Source organism: Carassius gibelio, chromosome A12, assembly GCF_023724105.1.
Source record: "Carassius gibelio isolate Cgi1373 ecotype wild population from Czech Republic chromosome A12, carGib1.2-hapl.c, whole genome shotgun sequence".
Classification (NCBI taxonomy): Eukaryota; Metazoa; Chordata; class Actinopteri; order Cypriniformes; family Cyprinidae; genus Carassius; species Carassius gibelio.
Window position 1 is genome coordinate 13,762,355 of NC_068382.1, and position 27,761 is coordinate 13,790,115.

Below are 27,761 nucleotides of genomic sequence, written 5' to 3' on the forward strand. Positions count from 1 at the left end.
GATCCAGTAAGGTTTGGAGAAAGGTCACTGGAATCCAATCTGATTCTCATTGGCCTTTTTGCTGAAAACTATTAGATGCTGTCCCATTGTTCACCCCTGAAAGCTACAACCCAGTATTCAGCCAAGGAATCCTTGTTACGTCTGTCTGCTTTGCTCTGAAAAGAATGACTGGCAACCCCTGCTCTATCTACTCTGTTGCCTAGCAACAGCTGGTGCGTCTTCTGAGAAGAGCTCAATCTTTCCTTATTTCTGCATTTCCTCACTCTTATTTTTTCTACATTTGAATTGGAGTGGAGCATGACGGTTTGTCCTGGAGGATAAAAATAAACAGTTCCTGAAGGTCAAACTATATTTTCAAGGGTTTAGACAAAATCTTAAGTAAAGTTGCACAAAAGATGTTCTATTCCAATAGCAAACAGTACCACTCATGCCAGAACTTCAGAACATTCCTTTTTTGTCTTTTCTGTTTTATATAGATATATATTTTCAGTGTAATACCAGAGGTGGTGACGCATTTAACCTGGATGAGCAATTTTAACTGCCTATTCATCAGACGGGATTTAACAGCATGTTAATGAGCGGTCCGTCCTCTCTCTCTCTCTCTCTCTCTCTCTTGGGCCTGTTGCTGTGAGACGAACCAAAAGTCATGTGAATGTTAAAGGAGGTTGTGGGGGGGGGGGGTGTTGAAATGTACAATGCTAATAAGTCACCAAGCAATAAAAGGAGAAGTAAGAGAGAAAGACAAAAGGATGAAGGCCAGAGAGAGAGAGAAACAGGGTAAAGAGAACTGCAAGGCAAAAGCAAAAGTTAAAGCAGGGTCTTAATGGACGGACACAGTCTGAGCATGAGGTGGACTTGTAGTTTCTTGTAGTTTCTCTTATGTATGATTCATTCTTTCTAACATTTATTATGCTCTACCTGGGGAACAGATAAAATGGAAAATATTGTGCACCTGCCTCTCATTTGGATTCTCTGTGTTTTCACAAGCTGCTTCAGTGGTGAGATGTTTTATCTGCCTTGCTCAGTAATGGATGATGTTTTTGCTAATTGTTTCTAATAATTTAGCATTACATTACGTGACTTGTGTTCTCTATTTGTGGATGCATCTAATATCAGCACAATGTTTTTGTAATATTTCACGCTTTCCACTAGAATATTATTGCCCAAAGGGGGCAAAAATTGACCGTGATGGTTTACGCTGCTACTGGATGCCCACATTTAAGTCAACATGGCTAGAAGCAAAAAGCATCTGCCAGAGAGACGAGAGAGGAGAACTTGCTATGGTGGACAGTGGGATTGTACAAACCTTCATTCAAAATTCATTCCAACTGTAAGAGATCACAAGATTTTATAGGGTTTTCACAGGCATAATTGCCTTTTTTCCCAACATAAATATGTGTAAATTTAATGTATAAACATTACATATACTTTGTGTAAATTCCAGAAAAGCTCCGGTTGGGGTCTGGTTGAGAAATGGAATGGCACAGGGTCCATTCTATGATTTAGATACTGATTTAGAAGACAGTGAGATGAAGGAATGTACTTCAATGGCTTTGGCCTCTGGACAGTGGATGAATGAACAATGTAATAAAGGAAATTTCGTTATCTGTGAGAAAAAGATATCAGGTAAGCCAACTAATAAGCCAAGAAAATGACAATATCCAAATTATCATTATCATCATAGAGACAAATAATTACATAAATAATTACAAATAATCATGATGGGCAAATGATTACCTGTATACCTTCAAACAACACACTAGCATTAACCTTTACCTTCAATACTACTGAAGTGGTGAGTTTTGCACAAGCAAGACAAAAGAGGGGGGAAAGTATAATGATTTAATTATTACAAATTTATAATCACTGAACCCAGCATTATACAACTTTATTTACGTAAATAAAATGCTAGCAGCCAGGGGGTGTCAAAGCACATCATACATTTGTTTATGTTTGAGTCATTTACAGCTTGGATTCAGTTAATATAAGTCATATTACAAATTCTTTATCAGAGGTGACAGCAGCATAATTCACTTTTTTCTTTAAAGTGTCTTTACCATCGCTGGAGAGCTATGTGGCAGGTGTCCCACTAATGTCAGGCATATACACCGTATCCCAGATACAACTGCTACCCTCTCCACCAGACCCAGGACAACAAATGGTTGAGGTAAAAATAAATAAATAAGCTCACTGAATTGTTTGTCAAGAAATCTGAAGTTTAAGACAATATATATTTATTTAAGCTAATGAAAATTAGACTGTTATAGATACACTGTTTTTCAAAAGTTCAGGGTTGGTATGGTTTTATCGGATTATAACTGTTATGTTAACCAAGGCTGCATTTATGTAATCAAAAATACAGTAAAAGAAAAAAGAAAAAATCTTAAAATAAAGATTTTCTTTTAAAATATATTTTAATAATTAATTTATTACTGTGATGGAAAAGTTTCCAGCAGCCAATACTTCAGTATTCAGTTTCATATGATCGTTCAGAACTCATTTTTATATGTTGATTTTGTATCACTATCAATGCTGAAAACACTTTTGTTATAAATTATTGTGAAAACCATTATGCGTTTTTTCAGGATTCTTTATATAAATTTCAAAATTACTGCATTTGTTGGAAATAGAAACCTTTTAAAACATTGTCTGAAGTGCAGAGCCAGCCTGTTGCTTGCTATGCAGGGAGTGTGTCGGTCTTTGCCCCGAAAAACACCCCTCTTAGCATCTGAAGCTGTCAGCGAGATGGAGTCATCAGAGACAACTTCCTCCTTAGACCCGCCGAAAGAGATCAAGCGGCTTGCAGTTGACAAGGGGCGCTGATCCTCCTGTGTAAAATACACCGGCGAGTCAAGGTGCTGTGGGGAGCGTGAAGAACTTGGGAGCAGAGCCGGCATGAGATCACTTGAGCCAGATCGTTAAGTCCCATTGCCCCACTGTATCTTCCATCGAGGATCCTGGGAGGGAAGAAACAGGAGAGCAGACTGGGGAGGACTGCCTTGATGAAAAAAGGCGACTTGTGAGCGAAACAAGACTAAACTCATGTTCTTGCAGTGAGAGCACTTTGTCCGAATGAATGCAGCCTCAGAATGAGCGCTGACCTGGCAAGCAACACACTCACCGTGCCCATCTCAGTCAGGGTTCCCTGCATGAGTCACACACGCAGTGCAACATTTTCAATACTGTCACTGGAAATTTGCAGGAAATTTACATAGAAATGTGGTCTTATTGTTGCCAGATGGCTTGTTGGGAAGTGGGAAGGGGAAGTGCTTGTTGGAGGCATTCTTCCACTGCCGGGACTTTTTTACAGTGAGCAGGCTTTCAGCTCCTTGCTTTGTCTTCAGAGTCCAGGCAGGTAGATGATTTTCAAGAAAAATTCTGAAGAAATGGTGCTCAGAGCCAACTTATATAGCAGCTATAACATGAACAAACCAGGCTCCAGTATTCAGAGTAACCAGCAGTTTACCCCATAGCGTTTAATGCAATGGGAGAGATTGTTAGAAAAGGAATGAATAATTTTAGACAAAGATGTATGAAGATTATGCAGAATATGCTCATTGTTAATTTTTCTGCATACAGGTATGTGTTTAATGAAAATTGACAAAAATGCATGTTAAGTCATGTGATTTAATAACAATGTTTGTTGATAAGTCATGTTTAAAATACACACACACACACACATACATGTTTGTATGTGGTTACAGGCACTCTCCAGAGGAGTAATGGTTTTTATATTGTACAAACTGTATTTTCTATCCCCTTAACCTAACCTTATCCCTAAACACAAAACAAAAACAAAAAACACACAGTTTAATATGTTTTTTAAAGCCATTTGTTTTGTGCACAGATTATGTTGTTCCCGGGTCTTTGGTTCAGTCATGAGGGTCGAGTCCTGTCTTTGGATTTGGTGATGCAGCCAAGTGATCAGCTGACCTTTGCTAGAGTGCAAATCTTACGGCCTTACTGCAGTCCAAGCCATCACCTAGTACCACCTGGTGAGCAAATTAAACACTAATGAGAAATACATTGTTAAGTTTATCAAATGATCAGGTCAAGATGTACAATTTCTAAAACATCTTCTCTCTCAGGTTGTAGTTCTCTCCTGAACCCTTTCAGCTGCTGTTCACTGACGCCCATGTGCAACACCACCGGTGGCTGTGCCAGTGGGCAGTACTGGTGTCACCTGCTGGAGATCTGTCTGCCCGTCACCAGTCCATGCAGCCCTTACCACTCCTTTAACGGAGGACATGTATTCCCCCTGCCTCCCCGCTACCCTGCGACGCCACCATTCTTCCACTTGATGGCAGACATGTCACTGACACTGACCCCAAGCTCTGAACACACACACATCAGTGTAGGTGGCAACACTTGACTTGTTGACTCTTTTACAAAACCTAAAAAGCATGAGTAGGCAAAATAAACAAAAAAGTTAATTATTTCTATTACTTTATTAATAACTCATTTAAGTATTTTACAGTTCGAACATGTATATTATATTAAAATGTCCACAAAGTAAAATAATTAATTGGGCTGAACTAAAATAGACCTAGCAACAAGACAAGCACTGCAACAATACTACAGCAATATTAATACTGAAGTCCTTCAAGTTCATTTTCAAACTGAGACATAAAAATAGCACTAATTGCAGAGTAAAGAGTGACACTGTGTTCATTTACACACAAGCAGCTCATGAGCCGGTGTTTTCAGCATCTCAGAGCAACTCAAGTCAAGCAGTGAACTCCATCTTTACATTTACATTAGTTTAAAGGCCATTTTGGTAATTAGTGTGTGCCAAGATTCCTTTATTTATACATTTGCATAATTTCCAACATTTTTGTGAACAGAAGTTTAGGGTGTTTCACCAGCATTCCATCAAAATAAAAACTTGAGGCTTAGGGTTAGGGTTAGGGTTGTTAAATGTTAAAAGCTGAAGGGTTTGAACATTTGTAAAGTGAAGAATTTAAGGCATACTTGTTAGGTCTATTATTAAATTCAGTTTGATTACATTCACAAAACACCAGGGTACCAATTGATCAAAATCAGAGAACCCCGAATATACACAATTTTTATTTCAGGAATTTTAATTGTTCACCATCTTGGATTTATTTTGTAACTTTTAAACTTATTTTAGGGGTCTTAATTATGCTAAAATATGACGCAAATTCATTTTCTACTTAGAAAGCTCAAGGAATTTAGAACAGAGTCCATTTCACAGCTATTAACTGAAATGATAGTATAAAGTTTGACAATGACCTAAAATCAAAGGCATATATTTTTGTGTTTATGCAGGTTATAGTACAAGACAAACATATCACTGTCTATCCTGATGACATTCTGGCACTGCAGCACACTAGAAGAGCAGGTGAATTTCTACATTGTGTTGCTGCTACCAGCTCATCCTGGCGCCAGAGTTTCCTCTCCCTGCATGGGCCTGAGTGGGGGGGTTGGTTAGATGGGGGTCTGTCTGTCCAACCGGGACAGGGCCAATGGCTAGATGAACTGGTCTGTGACCTCCGGGTGATTTACGAGGACACAATGCCACACTTTGGAGTTTCAGCAATACCAAGCACCTCACAGAGCAACAGTCCAATCAAAGCAGGGAGTCCTGTCACAGGGTTGCAAGTTTTGTATCCAAAGCTTGACAAGGACAACCAAATGCATGTTGCTGTCAATGTCCCAACCCTCATTGTCATCCAGATCATTTCAGGAGAAAACGCAACCAGTTCCTGGTCAGACCCTGTGTCTAAGAACGGAGTCCCTTTTGTATCTTCTTGCCCTGCTGAGATACCTGAGATTGAAGGAGAGTGTGTTAGGGCTTCTCTTGACATGTGGTTCTCTCATGTATACATGAAGCTTTCTAGTCAAGGGGAACACATTCTAAATATCATGGCTTCAAACAGCTTGAACTCCCAGACTCTGAGCGTGAGAGTTGTGTCTCATATTCCTGTAACTGGACTGAGGATCCAGCCTGAGGGCTTCAACAGAGTTCTAGTGGACATACCACAGGTATCAATTTTCTTATGTGTGTCATTGTGAAAGATAATATTACCTCAAAAGTTCACCTTTTTTGAATTTGTTGTGCTCACTTTGTGATTTGATTATTTACTTGGTATTTGAAGAAAAGGTTTCTAAAATGTCATACTAGATTTTAAATAAGGTGTTTACTCTGTTTCTGTTACTCTGTCTCTGTCTCTGTCTCTCTCTCTTTCACTACAGTTGTTCACAGCTTCAGTAGTCACAGGCTCATCAGTAGAGTATACTTGGGTTATTGATGACCTGGTCCAGTTTCCACATACAGGAGAGTCCTACAGCGTGGTTTTTAAGAAGCCGTCAGAATACAAGCTAAAGGTAAACATGTTAATATAATAGAACTATTTCTAAGTACAAGTTTAAACCCCTTTGTGAAACTGAGCCTAATGCAATGATACAGTGATCCAGGTTATCAGGTCCTTTAGATGAGTGGTTCCAAGCTGGTTTATTTTTATAGATTTACTATTTGGTTCCTTAATGTTGAATTTCGTTGAATTTCTCTCTGCAACCAATAATTCATCCCACAAAAATTTTGATAGTGGCACAATCTATATGTATCTTAGTTTGAAGTGAAAATACTGGAAGTTTATTTGGATGCACAACCTTTGATGTCCACAACAAAAGAAATGTAAAGCATTTTCTCTTTTAAAAGTAAATTAAAAAAAGTATATTTTTGTTAAGCTACCATGATTATTTATTTTATACATTATCTGCATTTTATTATTTGCATTTAGCATTGCTGCTTTCCTGCAACCAATGACCCTGTCACCCCTTCTGAAGTCACGACCCACCAAATGAGAATCATGGCTTCAGGTTTTGTTATGAATGATTTCATGTTCATAATTTCTTCAGACCTTTACTGCTTTCTCTGCTCTAGGTAATGGCAAATAACCCCGTGAGCTCTCAGTTAAGTGAGGTGAAGCTCACAGCTGATGTGATGACCCCATTAACTGACCTAGCAGTAATTTCCATGCCAGAGGCCATTGCTGTAAACACCTCTACTCGCTACACAGTTCAAGTCAAATCTGACATCTCTATAGGCGTTACAATCAGGTTAATGTCTCTGAATTATAATTGAGTTGAAATGATGATATTAAGGTTGACGTCTTCTGAATGTATAATGCTCCATTATGCTATATTATTAAATGATTTATCTCTCCAGATGGGATTTTGGTGATAATACAGCATCTGTCAGTCACCCAGTTTCCGCTCCTTTAGAGATGGAAGAATATCTTCACCGAAGTGCCAAATATGTCTATCTGCAAGATTCTATCCATCATACATTTTCTTTTCCAGGTACTATAAATACATTCAAATTATTTATTTCGATTTACTTTTTTAATTATTTATTTAAAAAAAAAATACATATTTTTATTATGCATTTTTGTTTTATAGTTATTAACCTAATATATACTGTACAGACCAAATGTTTGGAAACATTACTATTTTTAATGTTTTTGAAAGAAGTTTCTTCTGCTCATCAAGCCTGCATTTATTTGATCAAAAATACAGAAAAAAATGTAATATTGTGATATACTATTACAATTTAAAATAATTGCTTTGAAATGTATTATACTTTAAATTATCATTTATTTCTGTCATGCAAAGCTGAATTTTTAGGATCATTATCACATGATCCTTTAGAAATCATTCTAATATGATGATTCATTAACAAAGTTGGAAACAGTTCTGCTGCTTAATATTTTTTTCAGAATATGTGATACTTTTTTAGGATACTTTGATGAATAAAAATATATATATATTTTGTAATAACAATATACACTACTGGTCAGTATTTTTTTTCTTTCTTTCTTTTTTTTTAAAATAAAATCAATACTTTAATTCAGCAAGGATGTGTTAAATTGATAAAAAGTGATAGTAAAGAAAATATATTATTAGAATACTTTTTAACCTTTTATTCATCAAATATATTAGACAGCAGAACTGTTTCTAACACTCATAATAAATCAGAATATTAGAATGATTTCTAAATGATCATGTGATAGACTGGATGTTACATGTGACACTGAAGGCTGGAGTAATGATGCTGAAAATTCAGCTTTGCATCACAGGAATAAATTATTTTTTAAAAGTAAATTCAAATAGAAATGTTATTTTAAGTTGTAATAATATTTCACAATATTACAGTTTTTTCTGTATTTTTGATCAAATAAATGCAGGCTTCATGAGCAGACGAAACTTCTTTCAAAAACATTAAAAATAGTAATGTTTCCAAACTTTTGGTCTGTACTATATATATATATATATATATATATATATATATATATATATATATATATATATATATATATATATATATATATATATATATATATATATATATATACATATATATATATAATGCATTTTAGTCATTGTTACAAGTTGTATCCCTAAAGAAATGAATAGTACTTTAGAAGAATGAATAATTATTGAATAAATTAATCAAGACTGATTGCAATACATCATTAACTGAAACCTTTTGCTTTTACTTGATGCTGGCAAAACCCTAAATCTGACAGAATTTGAAGAAACATGAAATTACTGGTACCTTTAAGTGGGGGAAAAAAACATGATTAAAAATTACACACTAAAATAAACTTTTTTTTTTTTTTAGGTGACTACACACTTAAAATCAAGGCTTACAACCAATATGACCAAAGTGAAACTTTTGTAACTGTTAAAATAAGGACTCCAATATCAAGACTGTTGGTGTCATCATCTCCTACTGTATGTCAAGTCAACCACACCATCCTCTTTGAGGTCTCACTATGGCCCTCTTCACATGGAGTTCTTTGTTCATGGAATTTTGGCGATGACTCTGATCAAGTGAAAGGATATTACAGTAAAGTCAGGCATGTTTATAAAAGACCCGGCACATACAATGTCACCATTCATGCCAACAACACCCTGTCGATCTTGACTAACTATACAGCAGTGGAGGTAGTTGAGGCTGTCTCGGGTCTCCAGCTTTATTACAATGGCTCCATTGAACTGAACTGCACCTTTGAAATCAGTGGCAGAGTATCTGCAGGATCACAACTAAAATGGACCTTTGACTTTGGAGATGGGTCGATACTTAAAGACCACACCAGAAGCTCAGCCAGTCACATTTATAAGTCTCTCGGAAATTACACTGTTCAGGTTACTGCTTATAATTCTGTGAGTAAAGAACACCGGTCAGTCAATGTGGATGTCTATCGTTTGCTAATTTTACGAATTATCCCAACAGACTGCATTGTGAGTAAAGCAGAGATCAATTTTGAGGTATTGGTCAAAGGATACGTTCCAGTTTTGACTTTTGACTGGGATTTTGGAGATGGCACACCACTGTCTGTTGTTAAAGGAGATACAACTATCACTCATACTTTTCTAAATTCAGGAGCTTACACAGTTGGTGTAAATGTTCATAGCTTGTTGGGTTCGGCCCATTATGAATCCAGCATATGTGTTGAAACTCAAATAACAGATGTTACCCTGCATTCAGCCAAGAGTGCTGTAGCTGTGAATGAGGAAATATGCTTTGATGTTTCTGTGCTTCCCAAAGTAACAGATTATCAGTTTTGGTGGTATAAAAATCTTTCTAGTGATGCAGTCCCAGTCAAAGGCCTGTCACACCATTGCTTTGTCTTTCAAGCGGAGGGTTTGTATGACATTTCAGTGCAGGTCCATAACAAAGTCAGCAATGGAACGGCAAAAGCAACCATTTCAGTTCAAAGGCCTCTATCTAATCTATCCATAAAACATGAAGGTAACAATGATGCAATGACTGTGAATCAGTCCTATTACTTTTGGGCTGAGCTTCCTGGTAAAATAGCTTCTTTTCAGTGGGACTTTGGCGATGGCTTCATAAAGGAAGGTCAGAATCAGTCGCACATTTTCTGTTTTCCAGGGCGGTTTCTTGTATCGGCCACCGCATTTAATGTAATAAGTTCAGATTCGGTGTCCATAGAGATTGAGGTGCAGGCACCACTGTCATACGTAATAGTTAATACCAGTCAGCCATTTGTGGAGGCTGGAAAAAATATACTGATAAGAGCTCAGACTGATGTTAATGAAAATGTTGTGTTTTATTGGACTGTGAATCCTTCATCACCTCCAAAGCCTGGGACGTCCACATTCATGCATGTGTTTCCTAAAGCAGGGGTGTTTCAGATTAAAGTCACAGCACAGAATCTTGTCAGTCGACTAGAAGCCATAACACACATTGAGGTTGTAGAAAGAATACAAGGGGTTCAAATTAAATCTCAAGCGCTACAGTCTGGAAGATATTTCCTGTTAAATCAGACCGTACTTTTGACGGCATCAGTGACACGTGGTTCTAACTTGACCTATGAGTGGACTGCAAACCAAAGAATGGCAAGTAATAACAAACATTTTCCACTTTTTACAAACAGCCCTGGGGATATGCACGTCAAGCTTGTAGTCTCCAATGTTCTTGGATCAATAGATACCAACCTTTCACTGAGAGCAGTAGAGATTGTGTCTGGTCTGAGTATTTCATCGCCAATGAATGCTGTAGCCAAAGGAAAGCCAGTGAGGATATCAGTGAGTGTATCGTCAGGAACAGACCTTCGGTACTCATGGTTCTTGGATTCTGCAAATAGTCCCGTAATATCAGATGTGCCTTATGTTCTGCATGTTTTTAAAGTTATCGGCACGGTCAAGATCAGAGTGTCGGTCTCGAATGTGTTTGGGTCTGATGATGCAACCAAGCTACTAATGATTCAGGAGAACATCTCTAAAGTGGACTTTCAGATAAATGGACAATTCAGACCATTTTTTGTAACATCAAATAGCCACCTGTTGCTCCGTGGCTCTGCAGGAACAGGAAATGTCCTGCATTGGGAATGGGTCGTAATGTTTCACAACAACACTGTTGTTGTTCTCGCAGACAATCAAACTGTTAGCTATTCTTTCGCAGATGTTGCAGATCACCGTATCTCACTTAATGCCTCAAATGACATTAGCTGGCAAACTGTTTTATATACAGTTACAGTTCAGGACGCCATCCAGGGACTTTTACTTACGGCTAGCAGCAATGTTGTATGTGAGGACGATCTGGTTACTTTCACACTATCTGTCTCCCAAGGAAGTGAAGTGTCCTTTTCTTTGGAGTTTGTTAATGCAAGTTATTCTTTGGCAACGTGGCAGAATTTTACCACCTCTTCTCTTTCAGTCGGAAACCACCTCGTAAGAGCAACAGCAACAAATCAAGTCAGTTACCAAACTGCAGCAGTGATTGTCAGAGTTGTGGAGAGAATTAAAGGTCTGCATTTGATTGGATGTTGCTCTGCTGTCTTAGAGGCATCCAAAAACATCAGTTTTCGAGCGTCCAGTGGCTCACAAGCCAATTACCACTGGACTTTTCTATTAAATGGAGTCCAGTCCTCTCAAGAAATCGGGCAACTTGTTCACTTCACACCTTCCATTAATGGATCCCTGTCTGTTACAGTGGAAGCTGATAATGGCTTCTGCTCACAGACCCTGACCAGTATTGCAACAATACAGAAGCATGTGAAGAAAGTGAAGCTTTTTACCTCCAACAATGGAGCTTTTATTGATTATCCGATCACATTTGTAGCCATCACAGATGGAGGCAGCGATCTTAAATTCCTTTGGGATTTTGGTGATGCCAGTGAAGGAGTCCTGCTTGCAGAATCCAATAGACAAGTTCACAAATACAATGTCACCGGTGAGTTTGTTGTGAAATTAACAGCTTTCAACAACATAAGTGTGGTCTCCACTCAAATGACAATTAAAGTACAAAAACTGGAGTGTACCCAGCCACACCTCTACATTGTGAAAGAACAATATATACTATTAAAATCCAGATCAAGTTTCTTTGAAGCAAGAGTGGACTTCAACGGATGTGCTACACACAAAGCCTATTATTTCTGGGAGATCCACAGGGGCCAAGATTGCTCAGGAATTGACAAGGTGTCATTAAATGATTCAGTGGATGTCACAACACCGCTTCTTTCTCTGCCAAAGCACTCTCTGAAAGTGGGAAACTACTGTCTGACATTTACTGTCAAACTTCGAGGAACTCCTCTACAGCAGAACAGGACCGTACCGGTTACTGTGGTCCACAGTGAGTTGGTGCCTGTGATTAAAGGTGGTTCTCACAGGTTCTGGTCAAGTCAGTATGATCTGATTTTGGATGCAACTGAGTCTTTTGATCCAGATTCAGAGAAGCATGATATAGAGTTGTTTCAGTTCCAGTGGGGTTACACCATAGAGGTACAGTACTTCACAAATACAGTAAATGCTTGATTCACTCACATAAACATTCAATTGATGGTGTATTCTGTGCTTGCAGAACACAACACCATTACCTTCAGCTGTTTCCACGCTTCATCAACATATTCCAGGAAATGGAAGTATACTGCTTCTTCCTAGAAGTGCACTGCTGCCAGACAGAATGTACCACTTTATTCTCACTCTTTACAAAAATGAACGACAACCTGTCTCTGTATCACAGTTGGTGAGTGTTCCCTTATTTTACTTCACTTTGCCTTTAGCATTTCACAGAAGCACTTGAAACATTCTTAAAAATATCAAATTGTCTTCTTTCAGATTTTCAATTTTCAAATTATTTGTAATGTTACAGTTTATACTATCTCACATTTTAATGTAAATGATGTGCACAGAAATCTTCATTCTTATGAGACATTCTGTTAAAGGTATAGTTCATGCAAAAATGTAAAAAAAAATGAGTCTCTTGTTTTTTTGGGGGGTGGTAGTTGCATCCACACCACGAGGTGTAAGCTATTTTTATTCTTGCAGGTTACCGTGTACAATACCGCATTGCTACCTGTGACTGTAAAGTGTGTTTCCTGTAATTCCCTGCTGTCTTTCCACGTGAGGCACAGCCATTACATTGTACTGGCTGGTCATTGTTCTTCATGTCAAAAAACTGTACAGGTATTCAATTCACAGTGCACCTTCAAATAACTTCATATACTTTATTAAGTCTCTATATCACTCTTGCACACATACCTTAATAATGTTTTAAAACACTTCAACTACAGTACAGGTGGACTGCAGAGAATCAGAAAGGTGAAGCTCTATCACTAAATGAGGTCACTACCTTGACAGGAAGTCTCTGGAGAGAAATAGTCATTAAACCAGGGGTGATAATGGAGGGCCGAGAATACACCTTTACTCTTAACGTGTCTGAACCAGCCTCTGGGCTTTGGGGGTCAGCAAGCATCACCTTAGTCTCCAACCATCCTCCCTACGGGGGTATTTGCACTCTATCACCTGACAACTCACTTCATTTCCTGGAAACCATGGTCTCTTACAGTTGCTCAGGTAGTGTCATTTCTCTTTTGCTCTTATTTCTCACCCAAGTAATGCCTCTGCAGATTGATGCATTCTTTGCTATTTTTTTTTTTTTTTCTCAGAGTGGATGGATGATGACGGTGACTCAGCTCAGCTGATATTTTCACTGCAGGTGGCACAGTGTGAACATTTTGGACCATTATGTCCCTTGATTACCCTTTACAGAGGCACTCAGAGCACGTTTAGCTCCCTGGTGCCACTGGGTAGACTAAGCACAGAGGAAAGCCTATTTGTTATTCACGTGCTGGTGCTGGTAGAAGACAGTATGGGGGCATCAGTCATCGCAGCAAGAAAGTTAGTCAATCAGCTGCTTGGCAGTTGTACTATATAGTCAGATCAAATTTGACAAAAAATCACAGCTCCAAAATTACAATTGATATTTTCTGCAGGAACCTGACAGTGCTTCTGAGTGAGCAGTGTACAACAGAGTGGTTGAGGAATAAGAGCCAATCAGAGTTATGGGCCTTGCGCCAACAAGGCAACCCTCAGGACATCACTCAATATTCTGTTGCCCTGAGCAGCCAACTTAACCAGGTAACTGAGATAGCCCGAAAACCAGTTCTCTGGATGTTTATTAAAAGGTGTTCCCAGAATCATCCTATTTTAAAATAGTATTAAACTGGATGGATGAAACTGATAAATAATAATAGTAATAATTAAAAAACATACACATTCAATTGAAATGTTCATAACTGTGAATTAAGGTCATAAGTTCAAAGAGAATGCTTTTAAAATTCCAATTCAGTTTTGGATTTGTATTTGTGGTAGCAAACCAGATGCCAAATTAGCATTTTAGGACGTTAAAATAAAATAAAATTCAAATAAACTCATGGAATCATAGTAAGCATGATTTTAAATTAAAGACAGTTTATAAAAAATAGAAAAAAAATGGTTTCAAAATCAACTACTTCAACAGCTAGCATCCACAAATGCTGAAGAGTTGGAGGACAGGATTCAGATACGTGGAAATGTCATTCAGGCTCTAGCGTCTCTGCCGGTCTCCTCCTTACAGGATGCGGCTCTGATCAGCTCAGCTTTGGCCCAGTCTACAGTAAGTCTTTTCATATCTAACTATTAAAGCTTATGGACAATATAGCATTAATCAACATTAATCATAGCCTGACACATAGTATGTCATCATTTTAGAGATCCAGTATAATGTGATACGAAAAGCTGAGGCCTGTCACTGAATACAGATTGCCTAATGTGCATAATGAGGAGTGCTATAAGAGCAATGTATTGTCACATGTGATGTTGCGAATGCAAATGATGAACTGTAAAATGTGCTTTCCTGTCTGGAGGTGGTTCCCTCTGAAGTGCAGTGCAACGGCTGCCGTGCAAAGGTGCTGAAGGTCACAGAGAAGATGATCAAAGTTATAAGAGAACAAACAGGACAGGGTGACATCAACCCCACAGACACCGGCAGGAACATTCTGGCTGTTTTAAGTAATTCATTTTCAGTATGATAACAGAGGTTCACTCTGAAGTTGTAAGTGAATCGTAGCTTAACCATCCTTCCGTTTTCACTGCAGGCAGCACACTGACTGCTGATCAGACGCAGAGGAACAATTCAGGCCTCAAGCATGTGGATACATCAGAGACAGCTGTATCAGCACTGGGACAGATTTTAGAGCTCATGCGTTCATTAATGCTGTCGCGGATGAGTGGAGAAGAAGCTCTCTCTCTCTCTGTTCCAAAGATCACTGCGGTGGGCGTACGGGGTGACCCTACTAAAGACCTCCTGTGCACAGATCCCCTTAGCCACTGCCAGTTTCACATCCCATCAGCACTGAGCTCTCAACTAAAGAAGGAAAAACAAGAGGTCCTGCAGATCCTATTGCAAATGGAGGGTGACGAAAACCCATTTATTCCAGCTGCAGAACCTGCTATATCAACTGCACTTGCAGCCATGGAGTTTGCTACACCACAGGGGCAGCCCATTTCAATCGCCAACCTGACACCTGATGCTGCGATACAATTTACTGTACACAAAAAAGAGATGGAAGATGAGAGGTTACTATGGAAGAAATTTACTCTGCCACCCAAGGGAAATGTAAATTTCACAGTCAAAGCAATGGACACAGATCCTCGAGCTGGCCTCTATGTTGCGTTAAACTTCAGCCTCTTTCCAGGTAATATACACTAGCCAGTGCATCTTTAGATTTCAGTAATATAATATAATATAATATAATATAATATAATATAATATAATATAATATAATATAATATAATATAATATACCGTATTTTTCGGACTATAAGTCGCACCTGACTATAAGTCGCATCAGTCCAAAAATACGTCATGATGAGGAAAAAAACATATATAAGTCGCTCTGGAAATCCCATTCATTTAGAACCAAGAGAAAACATTACCGTCTCCAGTCACCAGAGGGCGCTCTATGCTGTTCAGTGTAGACTACAGAAGCAATGAGCAGCATAGAGCGCCCTCTGGCGGCAGTAGATGGTAATGTTTTCCCTTGGTTCATTTCTCTCGGTTCATGTCAAATTAATTTAGATAAATAAGTCGCAAATGACTATAAGTCGCAGGACCAGCCAAACTATGAAAAAAAGTGTGACTTATAGTCCGGAAAATACGGTAATATAAAACATGTAGAAGTGCACATTATATTATATTATAATTTAAAAGTATTTAAAGTTTTTTTTTAAGTTCTGTTTAGCAAGGATGTATTAAAATCATCAAAAGTAAAACTAAAGACATGTATAATGTTACCAAAGATAAACCTGTGTTATGTATTGTGGAGCAGGAGCTGGTGAGGAAGCCTCTGGACTAGTATGGATCTCTGTAGATGACCGACCCGTTCATCCGCTGTCTGAACACACTCATTCTGAGGAACTCAGGCTCTCTCTTTCAGCTGGGACTCCATCACTGGAGCACACCATCTTCCTTACACCAATGTAAGTTCTTCCTGTTCTTTCCATAATAAATTTAATAGAAAATAGTGATGATCAATATTGTGTTAGTCTAAACAAGTCTAACTGTGTTTCAATGTGTCTGTAAATCACAGCCTGAATGGCTCTGCCAAAGACCTGCTTGTGAAGTTGAATAGTAGCATCAGCGGTGTGGACGTGTCGGTGTCAGTGTGTGTGTTCAGTATGCTGTGCCGGTTCTTCAGTGTTGATGAGAGGCGCTGGAGCAGTGATGGCTTGAGTCCTCTGAGTGGCAGCAGCCCCCGTACTGCCCACTGCCTCACACATCACCTCACTATGTTTGGAGCCAGCCTCTTCATCCATCCTGAAGCACTTCTACTGCTGCCACCTGTATGCCATTTTGTTTAAAGATATAACATAATTTCACCATTACAGGGAATATACACTGCTGTTTAAAAGTTCAAAAGAGATTAATACTTCTATTCAGCAATATGGCATGAAATTGATCAAAAGTGACAAGACTTTTAGGTTGTTACAAAAAGTTTCCACTTTTTTCCACTTCCATATAAATGAAGTTCTTTTCACTTTTTATTAATACAATGATTAATTAATCAAATATTAATTACAATGATTTCTGAAGGCATTTCTTGTGACACTGAAAACGTTGTCATTAGAAATAAATTACATTTTAAAATCGATTAGCATGTGTTTCTTATTGTAATATGTCATATTTTTCATATTTAGTTTTAATCTCATAAAAAAAAGCGGTGGTGAGTGACTTCTTTAAACAACATTTTAAATATCTCATTTACCCTAAACCTTTTAACAGTAGTGTGTATTGCATTATTATTATTTTTTATTTAATTTATATAATGAAATGACTGTAATGGTAAGTGGGAGTCAGTGTTGAAAAAGTACTTTTCACAATTTATTAAAATTGAAAAATTCTAAATTATAATAATATTTTACAGTTTTGATCATATAAATGCTACCTTGTGAATATAACTTCTTTAAAAAAACATAAAAAAAAAAATACAGACCCCAAATGTTTTAACAATGCTGTATATAAAATCTTCTGAATATCTTAACAAAATCTAACATAACAAATCAGTGATGAGCATTATTTGTGTCACCAGTCAGAGGAGCCGGTGAGGAATGTGGTGGTGGGAATAGTTTGTGGAGTCTTGCTGTTAATTTATCTGCTGATTGGTCTTATCGCTCACAAACTGGATCACCTGGAAAGTCTACGTCTTAGCTGGGTTCCTCTGTGTGGTCAGAATGGTCACTACCAGTACAGGGTTCTTGTCAAAACAGGCTGGAAAAAAGGGTCTGGTGAGTAGAACCTTTAATTTACATGCTAAAAATATTCACCGACCTCATAAAATTCAACAAACAATTGAATTGATCAGGTACCACTGCCCATGTTGGCATTAGCCTGTATGGCCTGAATAAAAGTGGCTCACGTCACCTTCAAAGAGAAGGAGCGTTCCAGAGGAACAGCCTGGACGACTTCCAAGTGGAAACAGATGCCAGTCTCGGAGAGATCTGGAAAATACGCATCTGGCATGACAATACAGGTCAGTGGCTGCGAATAGCTTTCTTCTGTCTTTCTAAAATCACAAATACTCATAAACAATGCTCTATTTTCCAGGCCTAGACCCATCCTGGTACCTAAAACATGTGATAGTCTGGGACATACAGACAGATAACATGTTCTTCTTCTTGGTAGAAGACTGGTTATCTGTGGAGAATGAGAAGAACTCTGGAAGGGTGGAGAAAGTTATTTTAGCATCTTGTAAGTATACACATACGCAGTACAGCATAAATCATATTTGCCATTCATGACCTTATGATCCTTGTAGGTCCTCAGGAGCTGCAGGAGTTTAAGAGGATCCTACATTCTCAGTTACTGTTTGGCCTTCGAGAGCACCATCTGTGGATTTCATTATGGGAACGGCCGGCCCACAGCCACTTTAGCCGAGCCCAGAGGGTCACCTGCTGCGCCCTCTTATTACACCTCTATCTGGCAGCTGGGGCAGTTTGGTATGGAGCAGTGGGCAGAAAGGGCAGCAGGTAATAGACTTGACCTTCGAAAGACATGGATAACAGATTGAGCTTGTATAGATTACCGTGTAGATGCAGGGAATTACATCATGTAAAACAAAGCAATTTCTGTTTTTCTCTGAGCTACAGAAGTATTCGTTATTGATTAATGGCACAGTAGAATAATATTCCTAGCTAAACAAATGAATGAATTTCCTCTCATTCCTCTCAAAACAAATGGGTTTCACATTCTTCACATTTGTTACTGTTCCGACTGCAGCGGCCCGGTCTCTACCCAGATGGTGATGAATGCAGAGAACATTCTGGTTGGAATAACAGTTGCAGCTTTGATGTTCCCACTCCAAACCATTCTCAGATTTCTCTTCCAAAACACCAGAAGCAAGGTGTATATCGCAGTCTATATAATCTATAAACTACTGTTCAAATTATTAATGTCATAGCAGCTTTAATGAGCCCAAACTTTTGATGGAAGAGTGCATTCATGAAAAACCCACACTCATAGTACAATGCTGGTGGATTGTGTTGAAGGTGGCATTGGCGGTATCTCTGCCTCCCTCTCCTGTGTCTCATACTGTGGAGATGGATGTTTTCCTCAGTCACCCAGATCTCTCCTGTTCATCTTTCCTGTCACTGCCAACCGGCCCTTCCATCTATGACAGACCATCTCCTTTCACTGTGAGAGAAAGTCCATTCCCATGTTTAATTGATTGATTTTATAGAGAGTCATCAAGCATCATTTCCTAAATGAATCCATTTACTGCATATTGTCTTTGCGTCTTTTTCCCCCCTCAAAGAATTCCCTGCAGAAACTAGATTCAGAGTTCTGGAATACTCCAGATCCTGGGAATGACCGGTACCATATCTATTCTACGTGAAATTGCAGTACTACGTCCCTTTAAATTGTTTATGTAAATATACACTGTAATTTGCATATTTTACAGAATGGATCATTGGCAATCATGTGACAGTATCTTTGACCTGTCTGAGCTGACAGGAACCAGTCACCTTCTGAAGAGAAAAAAAGCCATTCTACAACTGCATTTGTCAACTCCGACCTCTGATCACAACACCTTAGAGCCAATCAAGTCTTCAGGTTTGAAGAAACACTTCCAATTCCGTTATCATTTACTCACGTTGTTCCAAACCTGTATGAATTTCTGCGGAACACAAAATAATTTTTAGCACTCTTTTTCATATAATAAAAGTGAATAAGAACTGGCTCTGTTATGTTTTCAGAAGGCATAAATAAATCATACAGATTTGGAACAACATGAGCATGAATAGTCGATTTCAGAATTGTTGAGTTTTTAGGTGAATTATATGTTCCCATTTGCTCTTTTTTTAAGAGGAAGATCTCAGAACTATAACTGCAGACCTGGATCCCTCAAACACACTTTCCTTGGAGCCAGAAGCATCTGACAGTGGCCATTTCACACCCAACGACACCATCCTGTCTGACACGTGAGTTCTGTACTGAACATTTCACACTGACCCACGCACAGTTTAACCAGGAGACATGATCACATACATTTGTTTTTCAGCCAGGACAGCTTGTGTAGTGAGTGGTCTGATCTGAGTATGGATACGCCTACATCTGAACCTGGCTTTCACAAGTCCTCCTCCTCACTCTCAGTGCTCAGTGATGCCAGCACATTTCTCCCTAGTCTCCCACCTGACTCTATAAGCACCATCTCTAACACACGCATTGGTGAGCGCACACCGTACACAGGGACAGAATTGATATTTTCACTTGAGATACTGAAAGGTGGTAAGACACATGCTGTTACACGTTGTTCAAATTAGACTTGTGTCCATGAGTGAACATGTGGCCATTCCCTCACAACACCAGAAGTTTGGAGTCAGTAAGATATATTTTTGTTAATGTTTATTAAAGTCGCTTATGTTCACCAATTCTACACTTATTTGATGAAAACATAGTAAAAACAGCAATATTGTAAATTATTGCAACTTAAAATAACTATTTTCTATTTTAATATATTTTAAAATGTATTTTATTTTTAATGACAATATCTTCGGTGTCACAAGATCCTTCAGAAATCATTCTAATATGCGGATTTCATGCTCAAGAAATTTTTTTTATTATTATATTTAGGTATATATTTATATTTATAGTGGTATATATTTTCTTTAAAAAACAGAAAGCTCAACAGCACTTATTTTATTTAATTTTTGTCTTTACTGGCCAATTTGGCCAATTTAGTATTAGAACAAATATTAATATTAATATTAATATATATATATATATATATATATATATATATATATATATATATATATATATATATATATATATATATATATATATATATATTTTTTTTTTTTTTTTTTTTTTTTTATTATTATTATTATTATTATTATTTTTTTTTTATTACTTACCCCAAAGTTTTGAATAGTAGTGCATGCATATTGAGAGAGAGAGAGAAAAAAATGAAATATCACAAGGTATATAACCAACATTTATGTGTATCATTTTAATGGTTTTGTCTGTGTGTAAACCTCTGTTGTTCAGGAGTTGTTCGTGGTGTACCATGCTTGTTTCTTCCATCATGGGTTCTGCGTATGGTTCACCTGCTGGTGGCTGTTTTGCTGGGAACAAGCCTGGCTCTGGTGGGACTATATGGGAGCAGGTTTTCCAGCTCTGTGGTTCTCATGTGGCTGGTGTCTGCCCTGTCAGCCTTCCTCACTTCTGCCTTGCTGTTGGAACCATTTGCTGTGAGCTATAAACCTATTTTGCGCTGTTCCTTAGATTAGAAGAAATCGAAAGATGCAGATTTGTATGTTCTGATATTTTTCTGCAGATATGTATTCAGGCACTATATCTAGCTGCTGTGGTGAAACCGGTGGACCCAGAGGTAGAGAACCGTCTGGCTCAGGAGACAGAAGTCAGAAGGACAGAAGAGGATCTTGGGGATAAGGTGCATCCTCTCTGTGGATACGGCCTGCTGCAGGCTAAAGAGGAAGCACGGAAGCTGAAAACACTTAAAGCCTTAATGAGGGTGAGCTTAGACCCACAGATGAATCCATTCAACTCAACATTTAGTCCTCAGAGACCTATAACAGCTGGATTTCTCCTGCATTCTGACTCTAATGCATATTAATATTCATTTGAATGGTCTTTTTTTTTCATGTTTTACGCTGATAATCAGAGCTGCTTAGTTTATATGCTCTTCCTGTTGGTGGTTCTGATGGTGAACTACCAAGAATATGTTCATGAGGCTAACAGCAGGCGGCTTCACTCGGCTATTAAACAGACGCTGACCACGGCTTTACCAGGCCAGCCCAGTCTCAGTGCATTATCAGGGTAAGTCAGACTCTTTACATTCACTTCCTGCCCCCGTGTTTTCTTTAGTTTAGTCATTCTGCCTAATTTAGAAATCTGAGAGACCTTATAAACGGATTTAAAATTAGCTAGAAAAAGAGATGCATTGGTTAGAAATGCAAAGTGTATTAGAATAACAACAAAAGCACAAAAGACAACAGTAAAAAAAAAAAAAAAAAAAAAAAACTGACCAAAAGACATGAATTAGAAACATGCATGACAAAAACAGACAATGAACACAGGAAACAAGCCAGCAATCATCAGGCTAATGACATGAGGAAACTGGAACAGGAACCAAGCAACTATATAAAATAAGAGACTGCATTACAAAACAAGGGCACAAAGAATGGAAGAAAATATATATTCTAAAAATTTATAAAATTAACAAAATGAATTGAAAATTGTCATGAATCAGTGAAAGTCATTTTGTTACAACATTTTTTTCCTCATAGATGGATGGATGCGGAACAATGGGTAGATGCGAGGTTAATATCACACCTGTTTGAAAACCCTTCTCTTTCTTTAACTGGCCCTGCAAGACTGAAGAAAGTCAGTTTTCAAGACTGTAAGGACTTACGTTGTTAGGTCAAATCTAGCTGGTTTGCCAAAAACATATATAAATATAAGTTTGATTTTTTTTCCTCCTCAAAGTCTGCACCCAAAACATCAGAGATAAGTTCCAATCCGGTCGACTTTCTTTGACGCTGACTGCTAATGTTTCATCACATGCCAACCCTGTACACCAGAGCTCCTCGACACACAGCAAGAACACTGCAGCACGTTCAACATGGTGAGACATAACAGGACACAAGGAGAAAGACTTTTAGTGTGTGAAAGTTGTCATGCAGCCTGAACAGCTGAGAATGCATTTGTCTTCTGGCATATAATCACAATGTCCTCTCTCAAGGCCGAGGACTAAGAGTGCATCATGTGCACTCAGTCAGACAGAGGAAGTAGTGCTTGGGAACGACAGTGAGTCCACGCGTCAGATTCTCTTAGGCTTACAGACAGCAAAGTGGATAACAACAGGGTATGATGTCACGCAAACACAAAATAGCACTACAGAATAACACCTTGTTGTCTAAATGTCCAGACTTGAACTAAGGACCTGTCTTCACACGTGCTGCAAGTATGGAACTTATATAGAGTTATTAGTACACGAGACCCATCATGCTCATCAGCTCCATGATTTTTGATTCTTTCTGTGACAGGACAAAGGCAGTATTGATTGAGTTCACTCACTATCATAAACAGACAAGCATCTTGGCACCCGTCTCTATTCTCCTGGATCAAACACCGACAGGCAGAATCCTTTTTTTCATTTCCATCCAGCCTTTTCACGTCTCTTCATTATTTGGTCCAGGCTTACACGTCACATTGACGGTACTGGCTCTCCTAGTTCAGATTCAGTTTGAACAGAATCTTGTGGATCTGTGGCCTTCCTGTAGTCATATTAACAGCTGTTTTCTTACTAGGTTCTGCTACTGCTGTTTGCCCTGTGCTTTGTGAGCACTGAAGTATGGGCCTTGATCAGAAAGCCAAGTCAATACCTGAGGCAAGCCTGGCACTGGTTTCAGCCGTTGTTAGCTCTTCTGACGCTAGCAGCAGCTGTTCTTCGTCTGTATTTCCTCTACACGACTGCTTCCTTCATCTCCAGACATTGCTCCAGGCCCTCCTGCTTTGCTGACTTCCATAGTGCTGCCACACTGGCCAGAAAGTCCAATCAGCTCTCAGCAATTTTATTAACCTTCTTGGTTCTAAAGGTATTAGCCCTAAAGCAAAGGAATATTTTAAAACTAAATTGGCATCCCTGAATGAAATGCCAATACATGCTGCAAAAATGTGTTAAAGATTGCATGATCCGTTTTCTAAATGGGTGGCAGTGATCTTAAACGCATGTTATTGATTTATTCTTTCCTATCTTTCTTTTTTATGTAATTTTATTCTAAATGAAATAACTGGATCTTTTGGTGAAACGACAGACTTCTCTCTGGTGAAACCTCGCCCTTTTCTTAAGTTTGACCTCAAGCTAACATTCAGATCTGCCTCCATTCAGATTAACAAAGGATGCATTTTTATTTTTATTTTTCAATGATCCATTTTACTCGAATGTACTTCACAATATAGAAGAAGAGATCTGTCACTACTTGCTTTACATTACAACTTTAGCAAAAATTTCTTAATCACTTAAATGCAATTCAAAAAAATTTAAATAACATACAATAAATAAAAAAGAAAATGGAAAAGAAAGACATTAACAGCATTATGCATATAACATAAAAAAAAGAACTACATCAAAATTTGTGACCAATCGCAATTCAGAGGTATCTTTTCACAGATGGTGGGGATTCTGCGGTTTGTTAGGCGATGGTTGGTGTTAGGACGGGTTATTCGACAAGTATTCCCTCAGATCTGTGGCGTGGTGTTCCTGCTGTTCCTCCTGTTGCTTCTGTTCTCCCACACAGGCATCATGGTAAAATGTGTTTTTGTTTGTTGTTTGCTTTGTTTTGTTTTTCATTTGCTCTTGCATTGTATTTTTTTCTTCTCAAACTCTCTTCGCTCCTCAAACACAGCTCAAGTCATCCTCTCCATCTCTTTCAGCTCTTCTCAGGTTCAGTAGAGGGTTTTAGGACCCTAGGGCAGGCCAGTTCCTCTCTGCTGTGTTTGTTAAGGGGCCACATGGGGTTGCGTCGACTTTGTGAGCATCATCCTGTGGTGGGACCTCTCTACTGCCTGTCTGCTGTGGGCATTGGATTTTGGGTACTGGGGCGCTTATGTGCTGCTTTATTGATTCGAACATATCGAATGGTACAGGCAGACATCTACAGACCATCCATGGAGCCGCAGGACTATGAGATGGTACAGTTCCTCATTAAACGCCTCAAGCTATGGATGGGGCTTAGCAAGACCAAAGAGGTACAAATACCATGTCTGACTATTATAGATAATCCCCCCACCCCAATTTTCCAATTTTTTTTTTTTTTATTCTAAAAGGCAATAAGCATGTTTTATAGAGGGACATTTATGTTTACATTTAAAAAAATAGATATAAAAAGTCTAATTTTTGAATGGGACATGTATGGTAGTGCATGTAACCAACAGCCAGATATGGCAAGGATGCGTTACTGTATATTGATCAAATCTGACAGTTCGCAAATATTAAGCATCAAAAACTTTCCAATGTGGATAAAAATGAGAAACGTGTCTTGAGCACCAAATCAGCATATTATTTAATTCTGAAGGATTATGTGACACTGGAGAAATGGCTGGTTTTCAGTTATAGGAATAAATTACATTTTAAAATATATTAAAATAGAAAATTGTTATTTCAATATTACTGTTTTACTGTATTTTTGAACTTTGCACGTTTATGGACATCACCTGTAACTCTAATTCACAATATAATGCAATGCATACTTCAAAATATGGGTAAAACACCTGTGAAAAATCAATGGAAAATACCTTCTTATTAACACTGTACAGAACTTTCTTAGAGTGTGTATGTGTGTGTGTATATATATATATATATATATATATATATATATATATATATATATATATATATATATATATATATAAACAAACCTATTTCTTTGTAGTTTAGGCACAGAGTAAAGTTTGAGGGAATGGTTCCTCCACCCTCTAGATCCTCCCAGGGCTCTGAAGCCTCCAACTGCTCTGTCCCGCTCAGTCCCATCAGTCCTCGCCAGGAATCATCTGCCTCTTCTTTGGCCTCCGACTCATCTGTCATTTCAGGCAGTTTTAACTTTCACCATTATGTGGATCGCCTGGTGCCCTGTGTTGACAGTCTCATGGCTGGTTTCGACCGCGTCAACCAGCTGACCGAAGAAGTCTATAACTTTGAGCTCCAACTTCAGCAAATCCAGAGCAGAATTCACCAGAGAAGAAAGGCTCAGCCTCAGCAGGTGGCCTTCGAGGGACGTGATCCAACACCAAAGCTGCCACTGTTCCCTCCACATCCATCTACCTCTGTTTTGGAATGTAACCACACTCCAGCTTCTCTTCAAGGTGTTATTAATACCCTTCCACGTTGCCGTGCTACACATTCAGAGTCCTCCCTGATGGGGCCTGCTGCTCAGTTAGGTAAGAAATTACTTTCTGCATTAGATGGAAGCATGAACAGCCCAAATCTGAGAAAATGGGGTGTCCCAAGACGCAGGGCCTGGAATTCAGTGACCTGCCATTCCGCTGACACCGCTCAGAGGTTACCTGGATCTCAGAGCACTGTGGCCTTGCCAGTGAGACCCCGGAGTGAAGACGGAGACCGAGAGCCTGTATGTGACAGCATGCCAATTAAGAGACGGGCATGGCACACTGAATAAGAGTTTTAGACATGGTTTTATTATATTAAATATGAATAATAATTGGGTTCATGTTTTATTTTTTTGACACAGTGAATGCACAGTGTTAGTCATGACCACTTTAGATTTTGTAAATTGTATTTCTACCTCTTGACTGGTGGTTTTGTGCCACTTTTCATGTAGTGTTCATTTCCCTTTGATTTCACCACAAACAGTCTTCTGGGACATGTATCTTCTTGTATATGGAGGAATCTGTTTTATTTTTGCCAATAAAATGACATGGCCATGCAAACTGTGGCTTAAACATAAGAATATTTGTGTTTATCATTCAAAATATTTTAAAATATAAATAAAAGGTTAGTAAAAATTGTCAAGATGAATCCGTTTTTTTCTGAGCAAATGAAGCTCTTTATAGCTTACATTATTTACTGAATATGTACATTCAAGTTAAACAAACTTCATTGTATAATATTTTTCTTACCAAAAAATTGGATGTTCAGTTGAAGCTTAATTAAACCCTCAATCCTTTTTATTGCAATTAAGTCTGCGAAGACCTACTAATATATATATATATATATATATATATATATATATATATATATATATATATATATATATATATATATATATATATATATATATATATATATGCAGTACAGACCAAAAGTTTGGACAACTAAAAAGCATAAAAAAGAAATAAAATATAATAAATAAAAACACAATAAAATATGCAATAAATACAATAATGATTTATAACACACACTTAAAAGAACTCCTAACAGGTAACTCTCATACTGTGTTATATGCTGTACTATACAAATATGTTTTTAAATGTAATTCAAAAACAGCAAGTGAAGATGCCTGGCTAATGTACAAAGGTAAATTATTCCAGAGTTTCGGGGCCGCTACTGCAAAGGCACGGTCACCTCTGCTCTTTAATCTTGCATTGGGGGAGACTAAAAGCAGTTGCCCAGCAGACCTAAGTGCTCTGGATGGAGCATATGGCTGTAATAGATCTGAGAGGTATTTAGGAGCAGTGTTATTTAATGATTTAAAGACTAAAAGTAAAATCTTGAAATCAATTCTAAAACGAACTGGCAACCAGTGAAGGGAAGCTAATATAGGTGTAATGTGGTCTCGTTTGCGTGTCCCTGTCAATAAACGTGCAGCCGCGTTTTGTACCCTCTGCAAACGTCTTAGAGATGCCTCACCAATGCCTACATAGAGACTATTACAATAGTCCAGGCGGGATGATATAAAAGCATGGATGACCCTCTCAAAATCAGTAAAAGATACAAATGACTTGACTTTAGATAATTGCCATAACTGATAAAAACACGATTTAACTACCAAATTAATCTGTTTATCTAGTTTAAAGTCACCGTCCATTAAAACACCTAGGTTTTTTAAAACGGGCTTCACATATGACTTTAAGTTGCCAAGATCTACATCAGGGGTATTGATGGTACCACCAGGTCGAAACAAAATGATTTCAGTTTTATCTTCATTGAACTTTAAGAAATTGGAGGCCATCCAGGCTTTAATATCCTCAAGACATCTCAACAAAGGTGCTATAGAGTTTGCATTGTTTCTTTTTAAAGGCAGATAGAGTTGTGAGTCATCTGCATGACAGTGAAATGAGATGCCATGTTTCCTAAATATGGACCCTAAAAGTAATATATATAAGGAAAATAAAATGGGTCCAAGAATGGAACCTTGAGGGACTCCACATACAAGAGATGCAGTAGAAGACACAAATTCCCCAAGACG

At 38.1% G+C, this 27,761-nt stretch overlaps 1 protein-coding gene across 1 annotated transcript; it reads left to right on the plus strand.

Annotated features, from left to right (window-relative positions):
* The first annotated feature begins 825 nt into the window (after positions 1–825).
* On the plus strand, positions 826–26,347 carry pkd1b (polycystic kidney disease 1b). Its single transcript, XM_052611289.1, has 42 exons — positions 826–998; positions 1,153–1,330; positions 1,445–1,626; positions 2,049–2,167; positions 3,848–3,995; positions 4,089–4,354; positions 5,290–6,006; positions 6,217–6,348; positions 6,908–7,083; positions 7,193–7,326; positions 8,648–12,273; positions 12,353–12,517; positions 12,820–12,957; positions 13,065–13,347; positions 13,440–13,671; positions 13,767–13,911; positions 14,294–14,428; positions 14,679–14,823; positions 14,910–15,509; positions 16,142–16,292; positions 16,403–16,655; positions 17,402–17,597; positions 17,675–17,842; positions 17,917–18,060; positions 18,128–18,338; positions 18,589–18,712; positions 18,858–19,004; positions 19,124–19,182; positions 19,271–19,422; positions 19,676–19,790; positions 19,871–20,037; positions 20,860–21,062; positions 21,149–21,346; positions 21,497–21,651; positions 22,122–22,234; positions 22,321–22,459; positions 22,583–22,699; positions 22,881–23,052; positions 23,145–23,432; positions 24,008–24,142; positions 24,271–24,585; positions 25,269–26,347. The coding sequence occupies exons 1-42, from the start codon at positions 935–937 to the stop codon at positions 26,010–26,012; spliced, it is 12,051 nt and encodes a 4,016-aa protein (XP_052467249.1). The 5' UTR covers positions 826–934; the 3' UTR covers positions 26,013–26,347.
* The last annotated feature ends 1,414 nt before the right edge of the window (positions 26,348–27,761 follow it).

Coding starts and splice junctions, on each gene's coding strand:
- pkd1b (XM_052611289.1), top strand. CDS start 935: ATGGAAAATATTGTGCACCTGCCTCTCATTTGGATTCTCTGTGTTTTC. Junction 19,791..19,870: donor GACACCATCCTGTCTGACAC/GTGAGTTCTGTA, acceptor TTTGTTTTTCAG/CCAGGACAGCTTGTGTAGTG. Junction 20,038..20,859: donor CATCTCTAACACACGCATTG/GTGAGCGCACAC, acceptor TCTGTTGTTCAG/GAGTTGTTCGTGGTGTACCA.